Source organism: Tasmannia lanceolata, unplaced genomic scaffold, assembly GCF_043159265.1.
Source record: "Tasmannia lanceolata isolate RefF3 unplaced genomic scaffold, GAP_Taslan_0.1 ptg000012l, whole genome shotgun sequence".
Classification (NCBI taxonomy): Eukaryota; Viridiplantae; Streptophyta; class Magnoliopsida; order Canellales; family Winteraceae; genus Tasmannia; species Tasmannia lanceolata.
This window is the reverse complement of record NW_027518689.1, coordinates 51948741-51965355: the sequence shown is the minus strand read 5'-3', so window position 1 is coordinate 51965355 and position 16615 is coordinate 51948741. Positions and strand designations below refer to the sequence as shown.

At 40.0% G+C, this 16615-nt stretch overlaps 1 protein-coding gene across 1 annotated transcript; it reads left to right on the top strand.

The window, feature by feature from the left end:
* Nucleotides 1-1801: 1801 nt before the first annotated feature.
* LOC143888932 (protein FAR1-RELATED SEQUENCE 5-like) lies at nt 1802-3082 on the top strand. The gene has a single exon (XM_077393311.1). The coding sequence runs from the start codon at nt 1802-1804 to the stop codon at nt 3080-3082; it is 1281 nt and encodes a 426-aa protein (XP_077249426.1).
* Nucleotides 3083-16615: the final 13533 nt, after the last annotated feature.

The window sequence follows — 16615 nt, the reverse complement described above, 5'->3', positions numbered from 1 at the left end:
CTAGCCATCTGATTAGTGGACTCTATTTTTTTCTTTATTGTTTCTTTATTTTTACCATTTTCATCTGCAATGCCACCATTTGAATAGTAAGCAGCACCAACCTTGAAGATTCTCAAGTCATGGCCACCCAAAGTGTGTGGTTCATTACAGAACCTATTGAGTTATAAGATGGATTTATTGATGGAATTAAATATTAGTCTTTACAGAGGAACAACCATTATACTTCTAATGTCACCAAAATGTATCTTTACTGTATTAAAAATCATTTTAAGTTGAATTATTTGTAAGGCTACTGATATTAGCACTACCATACATCTTATATACATACACACACACAAACATATATATATATATATATATAGAGAGAGAGAGAGAGGTTAATGATTCTAATCTACCGACTAGATAAGGCTATCTACTCCACCCTTATTAAGAGCCGTCAGATGGTAAGGTTAGTGATCCCAACCGTTCAAGATAAACAAAAGAAAAGAAGATAGCATGTTTCTCTCCCTCGCTCTGTTGAAGATAAACAAAACAAGCGAGGCGTCTGTTTCTCTCCCTCGCTGGTGAAACCCAAAATCCGACCCTCGCTGGTTTTCCCTCTTCTCTCCCTTGCTGGTTTTCCCTCTTCTCTCCCTCGCTGGTTTTCCCTCTTCTGTGGGTTTTGAACAAACCTCGCTGGTTTTCCCTCTTCTCTCCCTCGCTGGTGAACTGGAAATCCGACCCTCGCTGGTGAGTCCTAAAACTCTGATTTACTCTTCTTCTTTTCTCTTCTCCCCAGCCATGAAAAGTAAGAGCTGTGGGTTTTTTTTGGTTCAAAACCCACAGAGAGGTTTGTTTTTTTATGGGCATTTTTTTCTCCCCAGCCTCAGATTTACTCTTTTTTTCCCCAGCCATGGAATACGAGAGCTGTAGGTTTTTTTTTTATTCAAAACTAGTTTCGAACAAAGAAACCCCACATCATTTAAACCCTAAATAAAAATATGAAAGTAGGGTTTCAGATTAATGAATTTTTATGTTTTTGGTTGATAAAAAGGATTTTTTCACAATGTTTTTTTTTTCCCATTGGATCTCCACCATTTGACAAGGGTTTATGATATTTCTATAGTTTTTGGTTGAGAAAACACTGGCTTTTTGCACTAGGGTTTTCTTGATATTTTTTCCTTTTGGATCTCCACCATATACTTGATGTGGGTTTTCTTGATTTTTTTTCACCAGTTTATGACCTTGATCACTTCATGGGTCAGTTTAGGTGGGCAACCCAATTGCATTTTAGGTACAATTTGTCTATCAAATCAGCGATATATAATGTTTCTGTGGGTAAGTTTCAATTCCATTTTAAGATAATCACTGTATAGTTGAAGTCCTAACTTCATAGAATTCGAAGCTCTCCAGGGCCTATCTTGAAATGGAATTGAAACTTACCCACCTCATCGGAATATCCAAACCACCCAAACAAGAGTTTTTTTTTAGGGCATTTGATTCATTTGTTGTGGGCATTTGATTTTTTGTGGGCATTTGGTTGCTGATTTTTTATGTTAAAAGCATATGAGATTTTTTATGGGCAGTTTTCATTACTGATTTTTTATGGGCATTTTTATCATAGACAAATTTCACAGAATATGGTTGCCTTCCTAAATTGCATAGTTGCCCGCAAAAATTGCATGGGCTCTGAAACTGTATTGTTTGTATGAGTCTTAAATCCGCTGGTTTTACTTTAATTACTTGTTTTCATCTATGGAGTTGTTCATTTTCACTCATTGTTGTATTTGTTATTAAAAGGTGCTGAAGTTGTATGTATGTGATGGATAGTAATGTGTCGCAAATTTGTGGGCATTTGATTGATGAAGTCGACTGTAATGGGTTAGTTGTGGTTGATGACAATGAAGTTGATGGCAATCAATTAGATATGTTGAATGAGGGGGAAATTCCGAATGAGGGTGTTGTAGGTTATGTTGATAACGAGGAGGGGTGTAGTGGTGCCGTTACTACGCCTAATAAGGATGATGGAGGGACAAGTGTAGCTAATGATCCCTTTCTTAATCAGGAGTTTGAAACCCCAAAAGCTGCGGACGAGTTCTATAATGTTTATAGTTTGGCTGCAGGGTTTGGTGTACGGAAAGCCAAGACCAATAAGTCAAAGAAAAATTTGGAAGTGATAACGAGGAGATTTGTATGTGAGAGAGAGGGTTTCAAAAATACTAAAGATAAGAGACAGATAGGAAAAGAAGTGAAGTTACGCCGCTCTGTAAGAGAGGGCTGTGAGGCACGGATGGAGATTAAAAAGAGAAAAGAGAAGTGGGTTGTGACTAGTTTTGAACCCAAACATTGTCAGGATCTGACCTCTCCTACCAGAAGAGGAATGCATCACTCACATAATAAATTCGTGAAGAATATGGTTTGTAAGAATTTGATGGAGAAGATCAGTGACCATGGGGTTAAGCCTTGTAACATTGCTAGGGTGTGTACTTCGGCATCTGGTGGTGGCAGTGGTGTCACAGCAAATCAGGTGGTGTCCCATTTGAGGGTACGTAGGCGTAACAATATGAGGAAAGAAGCATTCCTAATATCTCGACAGTTCCATGAGAAACAAGCTGAAGATCCAAATTTTTATTTTGCGATGGAGATGGATGACATTGGGAACTTGAGATCTATGTTTTGTGCAGATTCAAGGGCGAGGAATGCTTACCTCACCTTCGCTGACGTAATTGTATTCGATGTCACATACAAGACGAATAGGTTTCTGATGCCATTCGCACCATTAACTGGAGTTAACCACCACGGGCACTCTACTCTATTCGAATGCGCCTTGCTAGCAGATGAGGAAGAGGAGACATTTACATGGTTATTTCAACAATGGTTGAAATGTATGTTTGGGGTAGCTCCGGGTTGTATAATTACAGATATGGATGTGGCGATGAGAAATGCTATTAGAAATGTTTTTCTGAAAACCCGTCATAGGTTTTGCTCGTGGCACATTCATAGGCATCTGATTGAGCATTGTGCAGGCATGCGAGATTCTGAATCTGACTTCTGTAAGGATTATAATAAGTGGTTTTATAAGAGAGAAATACCCGATTGTTAGAAAGAATGGGAAAATTTTATGGATAAATATGGGATTTCTGAAAGCAATTGGCTAGCGAAAATGTGGGAGCTACGAAGTCATTGGGTGCCAGCGTATTTTAGAGAGACTTTCACTGCTGGCATGACTTCTGGTTCGCGTAGCGAAAGCATAAATTCATTCTTTGATGGATATGTTAATCAGAGCACTACTCTACCAGAATTTGTGAAACAATATGCTAAGGCGCTTGCTGATCGTCGTAAAAAAGAATCTGAAGAAGATTTCAGGACTAAATCTTCAAATGCTGTATTGATTTCAAAGAACAAATTGGAAGCACAAGGTGGGAAATGTTTTACAAGGACAATGTTTAACATTTTCCAATCGGAGTTTAAGGATAGCAACGACTGTTGGTATGACTTATTGGGTGAGAATGGCAATGTCACAGAATACAGTATTGGATTGAGTGATGAGGAGCCTTATAAATGGTGCAAAGTTGTCTATGAAGAATCTGACGAAGGTGTAAAGGCCACATGTGCGTGTGCGAAGTTTAAGACTGTAGGGATTTTATGCAAACATATCATTCGCATAATGTCCCTGAAGCGTTTAAGTTGCATTCCCGAGCGATATATCCTAAATAGGTGGACAATTGGGGCAAGATTTTATGTAGATGGTGGGGTGGCCATAGGTGAAGATGATAATGATGAAGTAACTCCAGTTGAGAAATGGTACATACTATCAAAGTGTCAGAGAGTAGTAGAAGTACTTGAGAGCAGAAAAACTGTTTACAAGAAGATGGAGGAGACTTTAGATGCGTGGCTGGAGGAATGTGAACACGAGAAGAGAGTGAAGAAAAATGCGTTGTCAAGTAGTGGCAGCAAAGTGCAATCTAATTTTATAACTGAATCCCTTGATATATCTATTCGCGACCCCCTAGTTGTGAAAACCAAGGGTCGGCCGAAAGCTGCATCACGGTTTAAGTCTCCGTTGGAGGTCTCCCAATCCGAATTAAAGAAACGGACGTGTAAAAAATGTGGAGGAAAAGGCCACTATTCAACAACCTGTAACAAAAAGAAAAAGGTTTGGACTTCTGCTTATTTATGTATTCATTTTTAAATCACATGAGTTAACATATATCACTTATTTGTTCTTACTGTGTGTGTGCCAATAGATGACCACACCAAAATTTGAAGGGGAAGAAGGGGAACAACAACACGAAGAGGAGCGTATGGAAGATTGAAATAGGTTAGTGTATTTTCTTGATACATTCCTCACTGTACTTGTTCTTATGAAGTTTAAGTGATACTCTAGCAGTTATATGTACTTGAGTTTATGTTTCCCTTAAAATGGGACCTTTTTTTTTCTGAAATTTCAGCCATGATTGTGGGTGGTTCTTGTTACTAATTTTGTCTTGTCCATGTAATATATTCAGGGTGCTTTTGAACTTGACTGGAATCGTAGAGAAGATGCTTTTTGGAATTGCTTTGGAATCGCAGAGGAGAGATGGTGCCATCAATGTCATGCTCATGCTCAATTGGGAGTTGTATTTGTTGGAAACATTGTCATGGTGCCATCAGTCTTAAAGACATTTGAGTAGATGGCATTGTTTTGTTCAAGAGATTATGTTTACCTCATTCCATTACAGAGAAGCTAATGAGAAACATTGAAGGGATAAACATAGAAAGATTTTGTGAAAAGAATGTAGATAACTAAATAATGATTAACCTAATCTCAACTAGTATCCAAATTAATCCTATTTGCCTAATCTACCATCCAAGTAATCCAATGATCAGATCTTAGAAGATCAAGATTTGATATATTCCACTTTAGTGGAACCCATCCAGGACCGTAACATAACACTAAAAAGAATAGAAAGCATTGTAATTGGGTGAAAATGAATTCTATCTTTTAATCCCATCCAGGCACGTAACATAACACTCTAGTGGAACCCATCCAAGATTTGATAGAAAGCATTCTTCCTCTCCTTTTAGCATTCTGTAAACAATATATAAAAGGACAAAAGCAATAATCCTTACAATAATCACTGCATAATCTGCATAACACGTGCAGTGAACAGTGAAAGAGGGGAAAAGAGGGTTCAAAATGAGAAGGAGAAAAACCTGACTTCTTAGAGAGAGAGAGAGAGAGAGAGAGACTAATTAGAAGCCATTTTAGAGAGACTAATTAAAAGCCATTTTATTAGGGATTTGCTAGGGACCATCACATAAGCCATTTTGCGCATGTCAATAAGACAAAGTCTGAGCCTGTGTCACTGCTCTCAAGATGCAAATTCATAGATGTGTTTCTCAAAAAATGCCAAAAAACAACAGCTGATATATGGCCTCTTCTGATTATCTGATCCTCTTCTTCCTCTAAAAATGTGCCTCTTTTGAGATCAGGTCTCAAGTACTTTATCCACATCAACCTGCAACTCTTACCACACCTCTGCAAACCTTCAAGATGGAAACTGTCATTTAACAAAACTAACAAAAAAAAACATAACCCAAATGCAGAGACTAGTGTGTCGCCAAAAGCTGAATTGTCACCAAAAGCAGAATTAGAATAACTTGAGTTTGACTACTTTCAAAAATGGCAAAAACAATCGCCATTTTAAAACATCAGATATAAGACGATAAGTGCACTAATATCTCTGTAAACATAATTCAAAAGAAAGATACATTCAGTGCCAGATACATGCACGAGACGCTCCAAATATACATTCACTTCCAGATACACTTCTACTCTCACTTAGTACTTCGAAGGAAAAAGAAAAAAAAAAAGAAGAAAACCCCTACTACTACACAAACTTTAAACATGGAATTTTCATTCTTTAGCATCATAACATCATTCTTAAGTTCGTTGTTGCGGTCTTTAAGCATGGAATTTTCAGTCTTCAGCATCATAACATCATTCTTAAGTTCGTTGATGCGGTCTTTAAGCATGGAATCTTCATTCTTCAGCATCGTTACATCATTCTCAAGTACGCTGATGCGATCTTCCATCGTTCTGCCTTCGCGTCTATGGTGAAAACTCGACTCCCAGCCTGGCTCGTTCCCATCAAACGGAAGGTCAGCCCAGAGGAAATATTTACATGTGTGGCCCTGCATGTTATTGGCGTTGTTTAGAATTTCAACAACTTACCAAAAAACTTATCAAAACAATGAAAATCTCATCTGTAACTCAACTAGGTATCCAGCACATTTGAAGTATGGCCGGCCTTGGTTATTATTTATGTTGGTCCGTGTAATTTTTCGAACTGTTGGCTTATTACAAAGACAATTTATGGCTGTTGGTTGTACGCCATGTGAGATACCACTAGTGTTGCTTGAAGATGCCATGCTTTATGCTTCTGTAATTAAAAAAAAAGATTTCAGAGAGTAAAAGAATAATTTAAGCATAAAGCAACAGAACACCAATAAAAAAAAACACGAGGATTCACAGAGAGTAAATGATAAATGACTTAACTCTGTTTTTTACTCCCCTTTCTAGAATCACAGATAAATCCTAGACAGAACCCCAATATCTTTAACTCAAAACCCCACTTTTGAAGCAAAAAACCGACAGCTCTTGTATTACATAGCTGGGGAAAAATTTGGTTAGGATCATCATATGGAATTGATCTACGGGGTAGAGCCAATTTATGTTGTGGCACAACAAATGAATGGTTTGGATCATCCTTTGAAGAGGCCATTTGGATAGGATTATAAAATCCTAGTGTAATATTTTCTAGAAGTACTGTATGGCCCAGTTCATAGTATGATCCAAACCGTTCATTTGTTGGGCCACATCGTAAATAGGTTGTGCCCAAAAAATCATTTCTCTCAGATGATCCTAACCCTATGATCTATAGAGGTTTTCATCCTATGGAGATGATTTTTTGGGGCACAACCCATTTAAGCTGTCACCAACAAATGAACTATTTGAATCATATTATGACTACAGATCATTAAACATCCTCTAGAATCCAATTTTTTATCAAGCTAAAAACCTGAATTTTTATAAGCTAAAACCCATATTGTAAATTTTTGGGTTTTACAATCCGGATCATAGATTGCAAAATAAATCCTGGATTAAAAGTAATAAGGCCAGCAAATGAGAGGATTGAAAGTCTTTCAATCAGTGTTTTTCTCCTACCTACCACGTGCTGTTTTTCCACTCATGGATTTTCTTCAAAGTCCTTTTCACTCTCACAGCTCTTTTTTTTTCTACTCCAGATCTATAAAATTCATGTATCTGATACAGAGAATTCCAGCAAAGCCCATTACACCAACCAACCAGATATCTCTTCAGATTCAAAACCCAGAAAGTAGTTTTTCGTTCTGTGGGTTAAGACTACCCCCAATAAACTGTCCTTGGGTAGAAAAAAATGCCCTTAAAGAAACAAACCTCTCTGTGGGTTTTGAACCAAAAAAAACCCACAGCTCTTACTTTCCATGGCTGGGGAGAAGAGAAAAGAAGAAGAGTAAATCAGAGTTTTAGGACTCACCAGCGAGGGTCGGATTTCCGGTTCACCAGCGAGGGAGAGAAGAGGGAAAACCAGCGAGGTTTGTTCAAAACCCACAGAAGAGGGAAAACCACCTCATATAGCCGTCAGGTTTGTTCAAAACCCACAGAAGAGGGAAAACCAGCGAGGGAGAGAAACCCAGTGAGGGTCGGATTTTGGGTTTCACCAGCGAGGGAGAGAAGAGGGAAAACCAGCGAGGGAGAGAAACCCAGCGAGGGAGAGAAGAGGGAAACCCAGCGAGGGAGAGAAGAGGGAAAACCAGCGAGGGTCGGATTTTGGGTTTCACCAGCGAGGGAGAGAAACAGACGCCTCGCTTGTTTTGTTTATCTTCAACAGAGCGAGGGAGAGAAACAGGCTATCTTCTTTTCTTTTGTTTATCTTGAACGGTTGGGATCACTAACCTTACCATCTGACGACTCTTAATAAGGGTGGAGTATATAGCCTTATCTAGTCGGTAGACTAGAATCACTAAGCTCATATATATATATATATATATATATATATATATCGGAATCCTCTAAGCTGTGGTGGTGCCACGTGGCACCCCTTCCTGTATCCCCTAATTTTAATAAGAAATCCAATACGCAGTCACTTTTTATGGTCAATAATTCCAATACGTTTTTAAAAGTTTCTACGCTATAATTAAGGCATTTACCCCTACGTCCAAAAGTCGAAGTTACAAAAGAGTCTCATTTTGTTAATGCATGTCATGTCTCTCTCTGCCTTATCACTTGCTATTTAGTATTCCCCACTATATTCCGGATTTTTTGGACTTTATTCTAGAACTGGCTGACTTTCATATCTACAAATTCCAAAAGCCACGACTTTCTAAATCTCTCTCAGTTAATAAATCTCTAATAAGAAATCTATTAAATCTCCTATTAAATCTTCAATCTATGCCGTATATTATAAATCCCCATTCACACAACTCTCTCTTCCCTAAAAAACCTGCCCTTTCTCAGTATTAATTGGGGCGTTATTACTCTCCTCAATACGGGTGTAATCCTAAAATCTCTCTCTCACACACACAGGCGAGATCTACGAGATCTTGGAGATTCCAAAAGCCACAGCATTTTTATATTTCCCTTCACAACTTCTCCTGGAGAGCCTAAACGACTTTCTCGATATAAATAATATCTAGGCCCACGATTCATTTCCATATCCCTCCATTTTTTGCTGCTTTGTTTTACATTAATTTATGGATACGTATCAAGCCACGATTCATATCCGTAACACTTCCCATTTATTTATTTTTGTTTCCCATTTATATAAAACGCTTCCGTTTCTCAACATTAACTTTTCCTTCCTAAATAGATATTAATGAGGAGAATGCAAACAGACCAAATTTTGAACGTATGCAATTGCATTTACTTGGGTTAGTGTTTGGGGCATTGAGCTTTTAATTGGGCCTTTTGGGAAACGTTTAGAAATTAATTTTCAGTTTAGAAATTAATCTTCTTAGAAGAGGCGGTGGAATAGGGGAATTTTTTATGGATATGGTAATTTATAGCATTTTTCTTTTTAAAACGACATGGATCTTTCCAAATTCCCAAAAGCCCATACTCTCTCTCTCAATTTGTTTCTTGGTCTGAAGTGATATAATTATCGGAAACTTTTGGAGAGTGATTATCAGAAAAGAATATACGAAAGTAAAAAGACTTTTGAAATTCCGGAGTTACAGAGGGGCTGACACGTGGCAGCACCACAGAGTCCCATATATATACTAGTAAGGAACCAGTACGATGCACGGGGCGGCAAATAGAACATATTGACCAAAAAATAAGAGAAAAAGAACCATATACCTCATGTAAAAACTTGCAACAACTCTATCTTGCAAAGCTCAAGTACTAATAAAGAAAGCATATGTGGAGAGAGAGAGAGGGGGGGCATGTAATATTTTTCAAATATACTGTATATATTCTTTCAAACTGTTTGCATCTTAATTATCTTCAATTCACAACTAAAACGATGTAAAATAAATAAAGAAAAAGCCTAGAAAAGAGCAGTAATTGTGGCAACAAAAAAAGGAAATAAAAAAGGCTACAAAAGAGAATAAATTGTGCTAGCAAAAAGAAAGGAAATAAAATCCCTACAATGAAGAACAACAAAAAATAAATATATAAATAACATACCTTGAATGAGGAACAACAATGGGGAAAATTTTCTTATTGTTTTAGTAATGGATATGGATCACAACAAACACTTTCATTTGAGAGAATCCAAAAAAATCAAGTATACAAAGAATGTGGAAGATGTGAGAGAATGCAAGTACCATAATTACATGAAGATGGCCTTTCTCTCTAGAGTACAACCTAACTGATAATGCCCATCAGGTCAGAAATCCAAATAATTCTACTCTTGCTCGGATTAAATTAGGGAAGGAGTCTGTGAGAAACAGGAACATGAAAGACCAATACATAACGCCTGGGAGTTAATAACAAAAAGATAGGGTAAAAGAAAGAAACAAATTGCACAACATGGTGGAGATTGAGGAGATGTAGGAATTTGAAAAGGAAGGAGAAATACTAATTGCCATATTTATGGGCTGGAGAACGAACGGCCATGTTGGAAACAAAGGAAGAATAAATAGTAACTGTCGTATTTATGAGGTGGAAGATAGAGATGAGAGAGATTTTCGCATCTATTAATTAGAAGATAGAATTCCTTCTTGGTAGGTGTAGAATACCAAACTGTAGAATTCCTTTTTTATACGTATGGTATAGCAAACGTTAATGAGTAGATATATTAGATTAGATTAGACTAAATAGATATGGAGAGCGAAAAAAGGAAACATCCCTATTTTCTAGTATATATTATGGGATATAGGTTATTTTATTTCTGACTTTTTACGGAACTTGTGCAACATTCAGGGATAAATAGAAATCAAAGAGGCAATCTGCAATTATGGAAGGTAGTGGTCTTTTAGCGTGAAATACCAAAACAAACCCTATCTCATATTTTTTGGGAAGATAAATAGGCAGCCGAAATCCAAGAATAGAGACATTCCGTAGATACATACGAAGTTAAAAAAAAAACTTTTCATATCCCTTTACATAGAAATGCAGTGTTTATTACCCTTTCTCTTAAAAGGGGCTATACACAGAAGTTGCGCATATATAAGGGTGCCACGTGACAACACCACGTTGTGCTACATTCCGTTTTACTTATATATAATTAGATTAGATTAGATTATATAATTTATATGCATATATAAGATTAGGGAAATGATGCTTACACCCCCTTTCCAATTCCACCCCTCTTTACTTGTCTTTTTTCTGAAAACGTGACATTATTTTCAGTAAAAGGCCAAAAGAATGGTGAAAATACAAGTTTTTTAAGGAAAAGGTAACAAAGGGGGTGAAAATGCAGGAAAAATGGGGTGGGAATATCATTACCATCAGGCCATCAGATTACTTTTTGAAGGGTATTGTTACGCCCAAAATCGGTAACAGATGAGGCAATGACAAAGGAACTGATCTGACAGGTCCAAACTGGTCAGAGAACTGGGCCCTGCACAAGGGAGCACGAGGTTAGAAGACCAACCCGAAGTCGTTGCTCCAAATGGGCCCTTCGACACTCAAGTCAGTAATGGGCACAAAAAAAAGAAAACCAAAACTAGGGACTGTAACTCTTGGGGATCCCCTTCCTTTGCATTTGTGAAGGCTACTTATAGTGAGGGCCTTGGGCATTAGATTACTTGCCCCATGGACAGGTGTCAGACCCTTAGTGGACTAAACTTCACCTGCCCTTATTGGATTACCTCTTTACCCTTGGAACAGGTGTCAGCTTGTTAGTGGGCCATCGTCTGGGCCACGTGTCAATAATTGATTGGGGTTTACTTCTCATACCCCATCATTTGCCCCCGATTCCTCAAGTCATATAGATGACTTGGGGAAGCGTGAGAGGTTGGATTCAGGAGGCTAAATTGTGTGGAATTACAGGGACACTTTTTAGTTTGGCTGGCGGTGGCCTGATCGGTTAGACGAACAGGGCCTTGAAGTGAAATATTATGGCCGGCTACACGCTCTGAACGGCTTAGGACGACCAGAATTTTGAAGCGAGATGTTCTGTCCTACCATACGCTCTGAACAGCTTAGGACGACCAGAATTTTGGAGCGAGATATTCTGTCCGGCCATACGCTCTGAACGGCTTAGGACGAGCAGAATTTTGAAGTGAAATATTTTGTCCGACCATACACTTTGAACGGCTTAGGACCAGCAAAATTTTGAAGCGAGATATTCTGTCCAGCCATATGCTCTGAACAGCTTAGGACGACTAGAATATTGGAGTGAAATGTTATGTCCGGCCATACGGTCTGAACGGCTTAGGACGAGCAGAATTTTGAAGCGAGATATTTTGTCCGGCCATACGCTCTGAATAGCTTAGGACGACCAGAATGTTGGAGTGAAATATTCTATCTGGCCATAGGCTCTGAACGGCTTAGGACGAGCAGAATTTTGAAGCGAGATATTCTGTCCGGCCAGACGCTCTGAACGGCTTAGGACGACCAGGATATTGAAGCGAGATATCATGAACGGCTCTAGACGATCAGGAATTTGTCATTTTGTGAAACACGTCATATCCTAAACGGCTTGGGACGACCAGGATTTTGTGGTTTTGTGAACGCGTCATATCCTAAACGGCTTGGGATGACCAGGATTTTGTCGTTTTATAAAACGCGTCATTATCCTGAACGGCTTAGGACGACCAGGATTTTATCATTTTGTAAAAGGTGTCGTATCCTGAACGGCTTGGGACAACCAGGACTTTGTCGTTTTGTGAAAAGCGTCATATCCTAAACGGCTTGGGAGGATCGTTTTGTGAAACGCATCATATCCGAAACGGCTTGGGACGACTAGGACTTTGTCGTTTTGTGAAAACGCGTAATATCCTGAACGGCTTGGGACGACCAGGACTTTGTCGTTTTGTGAAAAACGTCATATCCTGAACGGCTTGGGACGACCCGGACTTTGTCGTTTTGTAAAACGCATCATATCTTGAATGGCTTGGGACGACCAGGACTTTGTCATTTTGTGAAGAGCATCATATCTTGAACGGCTTGGGATGACTAAGATTTTGTCGTTTTGTGAAAACGCGTTATATCCTGAATGGCTTGGGATGACCGGGATTTTGCCGAACTGTCGTGCTTAGTAGCTTGGGGCGAACCACCATACTTCGTAATTCGTCGTATTCTCCATCTTCCCATATGGAATTCTTTTTTGAGGCCTCGCTCCGTCTCGCGCTTTGCGCCCCTCATTAATGTTTGCCATTAATGCTTGCCATGTGGCAAACCGGGGTTTACTGATGCGAACCGCCTTCTGGCAGGTTCAGCTATAAGAGGCCCTTGAGACCTCATTTTTTTCTCATTTACATTTGCTCTCTGCCTTCTGTTTTGGCTCTGCCTGCTCAACTTAGTCTTTTTGGCTTGGTTTGCTGTCGCCGTTGAGTTCGGGGCCTTTCCTGTTCAGTCCGGTAATTTTCTTTCAGTTCGTCCTTTCTTTGAATTTTGTTTTCTTTTAGATGTCCCGTAGTGGCTCTAGGTCAGAGTTAGGTTCCAGATCGTCCTCGGGAGGATATTCCTGCTCGAGTGATTCGGGTTCTAGTTCATCAGAGGGGACAAGGTCCGATCTGCATAGGCATCCAGGCCCCTTCATGGCCGGCAAGGGAAAAAACGTAGTTGTGGACCTTGACGAGGAGTATGTAGATATTGGAGACGATGAATTCTTAGATTTGAATGTAGCTCCTATTCGGGTAGAAAGTCCTGATCGGGCGGAGTTAAGTGGGGAGAGTTATGACTTGGAGGTGTCTAGTTCTTTTGTTCCAATACGGGCAGCGGAAGTCATAGCTGAGGCCCGAATGAACGCTAACCCACAGTACAATATATCAACTGTTTACGAGGAGAATGTTCTCGACGCTTCCCGATTAGGAGATGTTCGGGATAGATATTGTATTCCTGAAAGGTTTAGGTTGAGGGCGGCGATAGAGGGAGATCGGACTAGTAACGATAGCTCTGATGTGTGCGTTTATGACGAGGCCTTGAAGACCGGACTCTGATTTCCAATAAATTCCTTCTTCGCAGAGGTTCTCCGTTACTATGGTCTGGCCCCAGCTCAGGTTGCACCAAACTCATGGAGAACACTGGTCGGCTTCATGTACCTGGTGCGAGGTCATCTACAGCGGAACTTATCCATACCATTGTTTCGTATGTGCACACATTTGAAGAAGCACCACGATGGAGGTTGGATCTATATTAGCCAAAGCCCCGAAGTGAAGATGATCACGGGGATCCCAACCTCCATTCATGGGTGGAAAAATAAGTTTCTTTACATCGAGCTCATGGATTCCACTGAGGTGTGGACGGTCCCTCTCAAATAGTCCTCCCCTAACACGAGGGCGTTAAGTCGCAAACCTTACTTGGAGGGAGAGGATGAGGTGACATTTGCCCGGATTTGTGAGGAGATCCGGCGTGAGGTCCTGATCCACTGCTCTGAATTCTCTAAGGAGGAAATCCTGGTCGAGCTCGGTATTAGTGCTGCGACCCGAGCGCGTAGTTTTTTGTTTTAGGTTAGCTTCGATTTTGCTACTTTTCACTTCCAAGGCCCGATCTCTAACACTTGGTTGTTGTTTCTTTTGCAGAGATGAAGAAAAAATCAGCGGTAGAGAGGGTGAGGCAGAACGCTCTTGGAAAGGGCCAAAAGAGGAAGGCCCTCGAATCATCTACCCCTCCTCCAGCTCAGAACAAAGGGAAAAACATACGGCCCAAAAAAGAGGGGAATCTCACATTTAAACTCGTCAAGGCGAACCCTGGCGGCCGGGCTGGAGGATCTGGGCAGGATGTGATTCAAGCCGTAGCTCCCTTCCCCGGTGACCTGGGGATAATGTTTTCCGCCCGAACTGGGCCGTTCAAAAAGATGACACTGGCCTGGGCGATGGCTGAGTTGCTCGGGAGATCATTTCTAAGGGCTGGTTAAAGGAAGACAAGCTCAAGGTCATGAACGAGCCCCCTGGGACAGCCGAGGAGGCCATGTTCTCTTCCATCTACCAGGTGCGCTCTCGAATCTTGGTTTAGACTTTTATGTTCCACTATTCTTTGGCAGACTGCATCCACCCTTTTTCTAATCTCTTTACTCGTGCAGATCGGGTGCTATTTGACTGACATGTGCGAGAAGAGCCGTGGCTTCTCCAAGGAAATCACCGAGTCTCAGGCCGAGGTCAGAAGGCTTAAGAAGGATCGAGAGAGGCTACAAAAAGATATCCAGGACAGGGACAAGGAGATTGCGAGGTTGATCACAGAAATGAAGACTCAAGGCGAGAAGGCCCTTGATGCGTATAATAAGTTGAAAGAACGGGCCCAGCATAGCAAGGAAAAAGCTGTACGAGCTAAAGAAGATGAGCTTGTGACCTTGTCTGAGGACTCCTACCGTCTGGGTTTTGCTGACTATTTGGCTCAGGTCAGAGCGGTTCATCCGAATGCCAACCTGGACGGGATTGGACTGCCCGAACCTGAAGTGGAGGAGGTTGGTGAGCAGAACGCCCCTACTTCCACTGATATTCCAGGGGAGACCAGCTGTCGAGAGGAGAGTGGCCGCACGGAGTCTTTATTCTCTTCTTTTCTCTTTCCGCTCTCACGGACTAAATCTTTTTGTATATCCACCTTTCGGGGCTTTTTTAATATAATAGAACACATTTTTGAGTTTGCCTGTGTTTGAATCCTTTTACTTGTGTTCACATCTGTCGAATCTATTCCAACTAAGAAAAGCTCCCTTGTATTGGTATGGGGTACTCCTGACTTGTGTCCAGCCAGGAGTATACAATCGGCCCCATTGGGTTATGTAGACACCCCATTTTGAAAGTAAAAGATTTGGTAGTTTGTCAAGTTTCGAGTCCGTATTCCACCTAGGATTAGGCATCTGTGCATTTTAAGGTAGATTTCACTTCATTGACAGAATACTGAAGTTGATTCGCGATCCTAAAGGTTTCTAGGGTGTTCCAATAGTATCTAGAAGATGAAAATTCAAGTTTCCAACCAACTGAAAAAACCTGTTATTTTTAGAATTCTTGGAGTTTCCTTCATTTTTGCCCATTTTTACACTACAGAGGTATTTTGGTCATTCCCGATGTGTCTCGTCTGACCCCCAAGTTATATTTGAGAAATCTGGAGTGATTTTACAAATTTTGAAAAAGCTGCTATTTTTAAAAACTCATGGGGCTTCCACATTTTTATCTTCTTATGGATATTTCAATCATTTCTCATATATCCAAAACCATCTTGAGGGTACGGCTGATGGATTAGGAGTAATTTCGTAAGATTTGGGAAACCTGCTAAATTTAGATCTCTCAAGATTTTCTCTTAGTCTTGCACTTTGGGGGTATTTTAGACATTTCCAATATATCATATTTGGTCCCTAAGTTGTGTCTAAGAAATCTAGAGTCCGTTCATAAATTTTCGGAGATCTGCTATTTTTGGAATTTCTCAAGGTTTTCCCTAGTCTCGCCAAATTCTAGCACCTCGGGGTAATTTGGTCTTTTCCTATGTAATTCTTTTGATCCCCGAAATATGTCTGAGAGATTATGAATGATTTCCAGAATTTTGGAAAACCTACTAAATTTAGAATTTCTCAGGGGTTTCGCTTGACATGGAAATTTTATGTGTCAAGGGCATTTTGGGTATTTTCAAGGGGTACCAAATGATCTTGTTTGATATTGCTCATCAAAAGGACCCAACCTTAAAAGTATCTATTTTTGAAGTTTGATCACAAAGACTTTCCATTTTTAACTTTTCCCTTTAGGGGTGAACCAATTTAAGGTTATTTTTGTCACATTTAGATGTGTAATTGTCAAATAGGGGCATTTTGGTCCGAAAAATTATTTTCCCAAAAAAGATGGTTCGATCATGTGTGAGGAATGCGCCATAATTGTCAAATGGGTTTGGTCCATATATAGAATGTTGAATTTAAAAGGATTTTATTGAAATTTTACGGAAAAACCCGAAACCCGTGTGAAATGGCCCATTGGGCTAAAGCCCGCAAAGATGGAGCTCATGTAGGTTCACCCA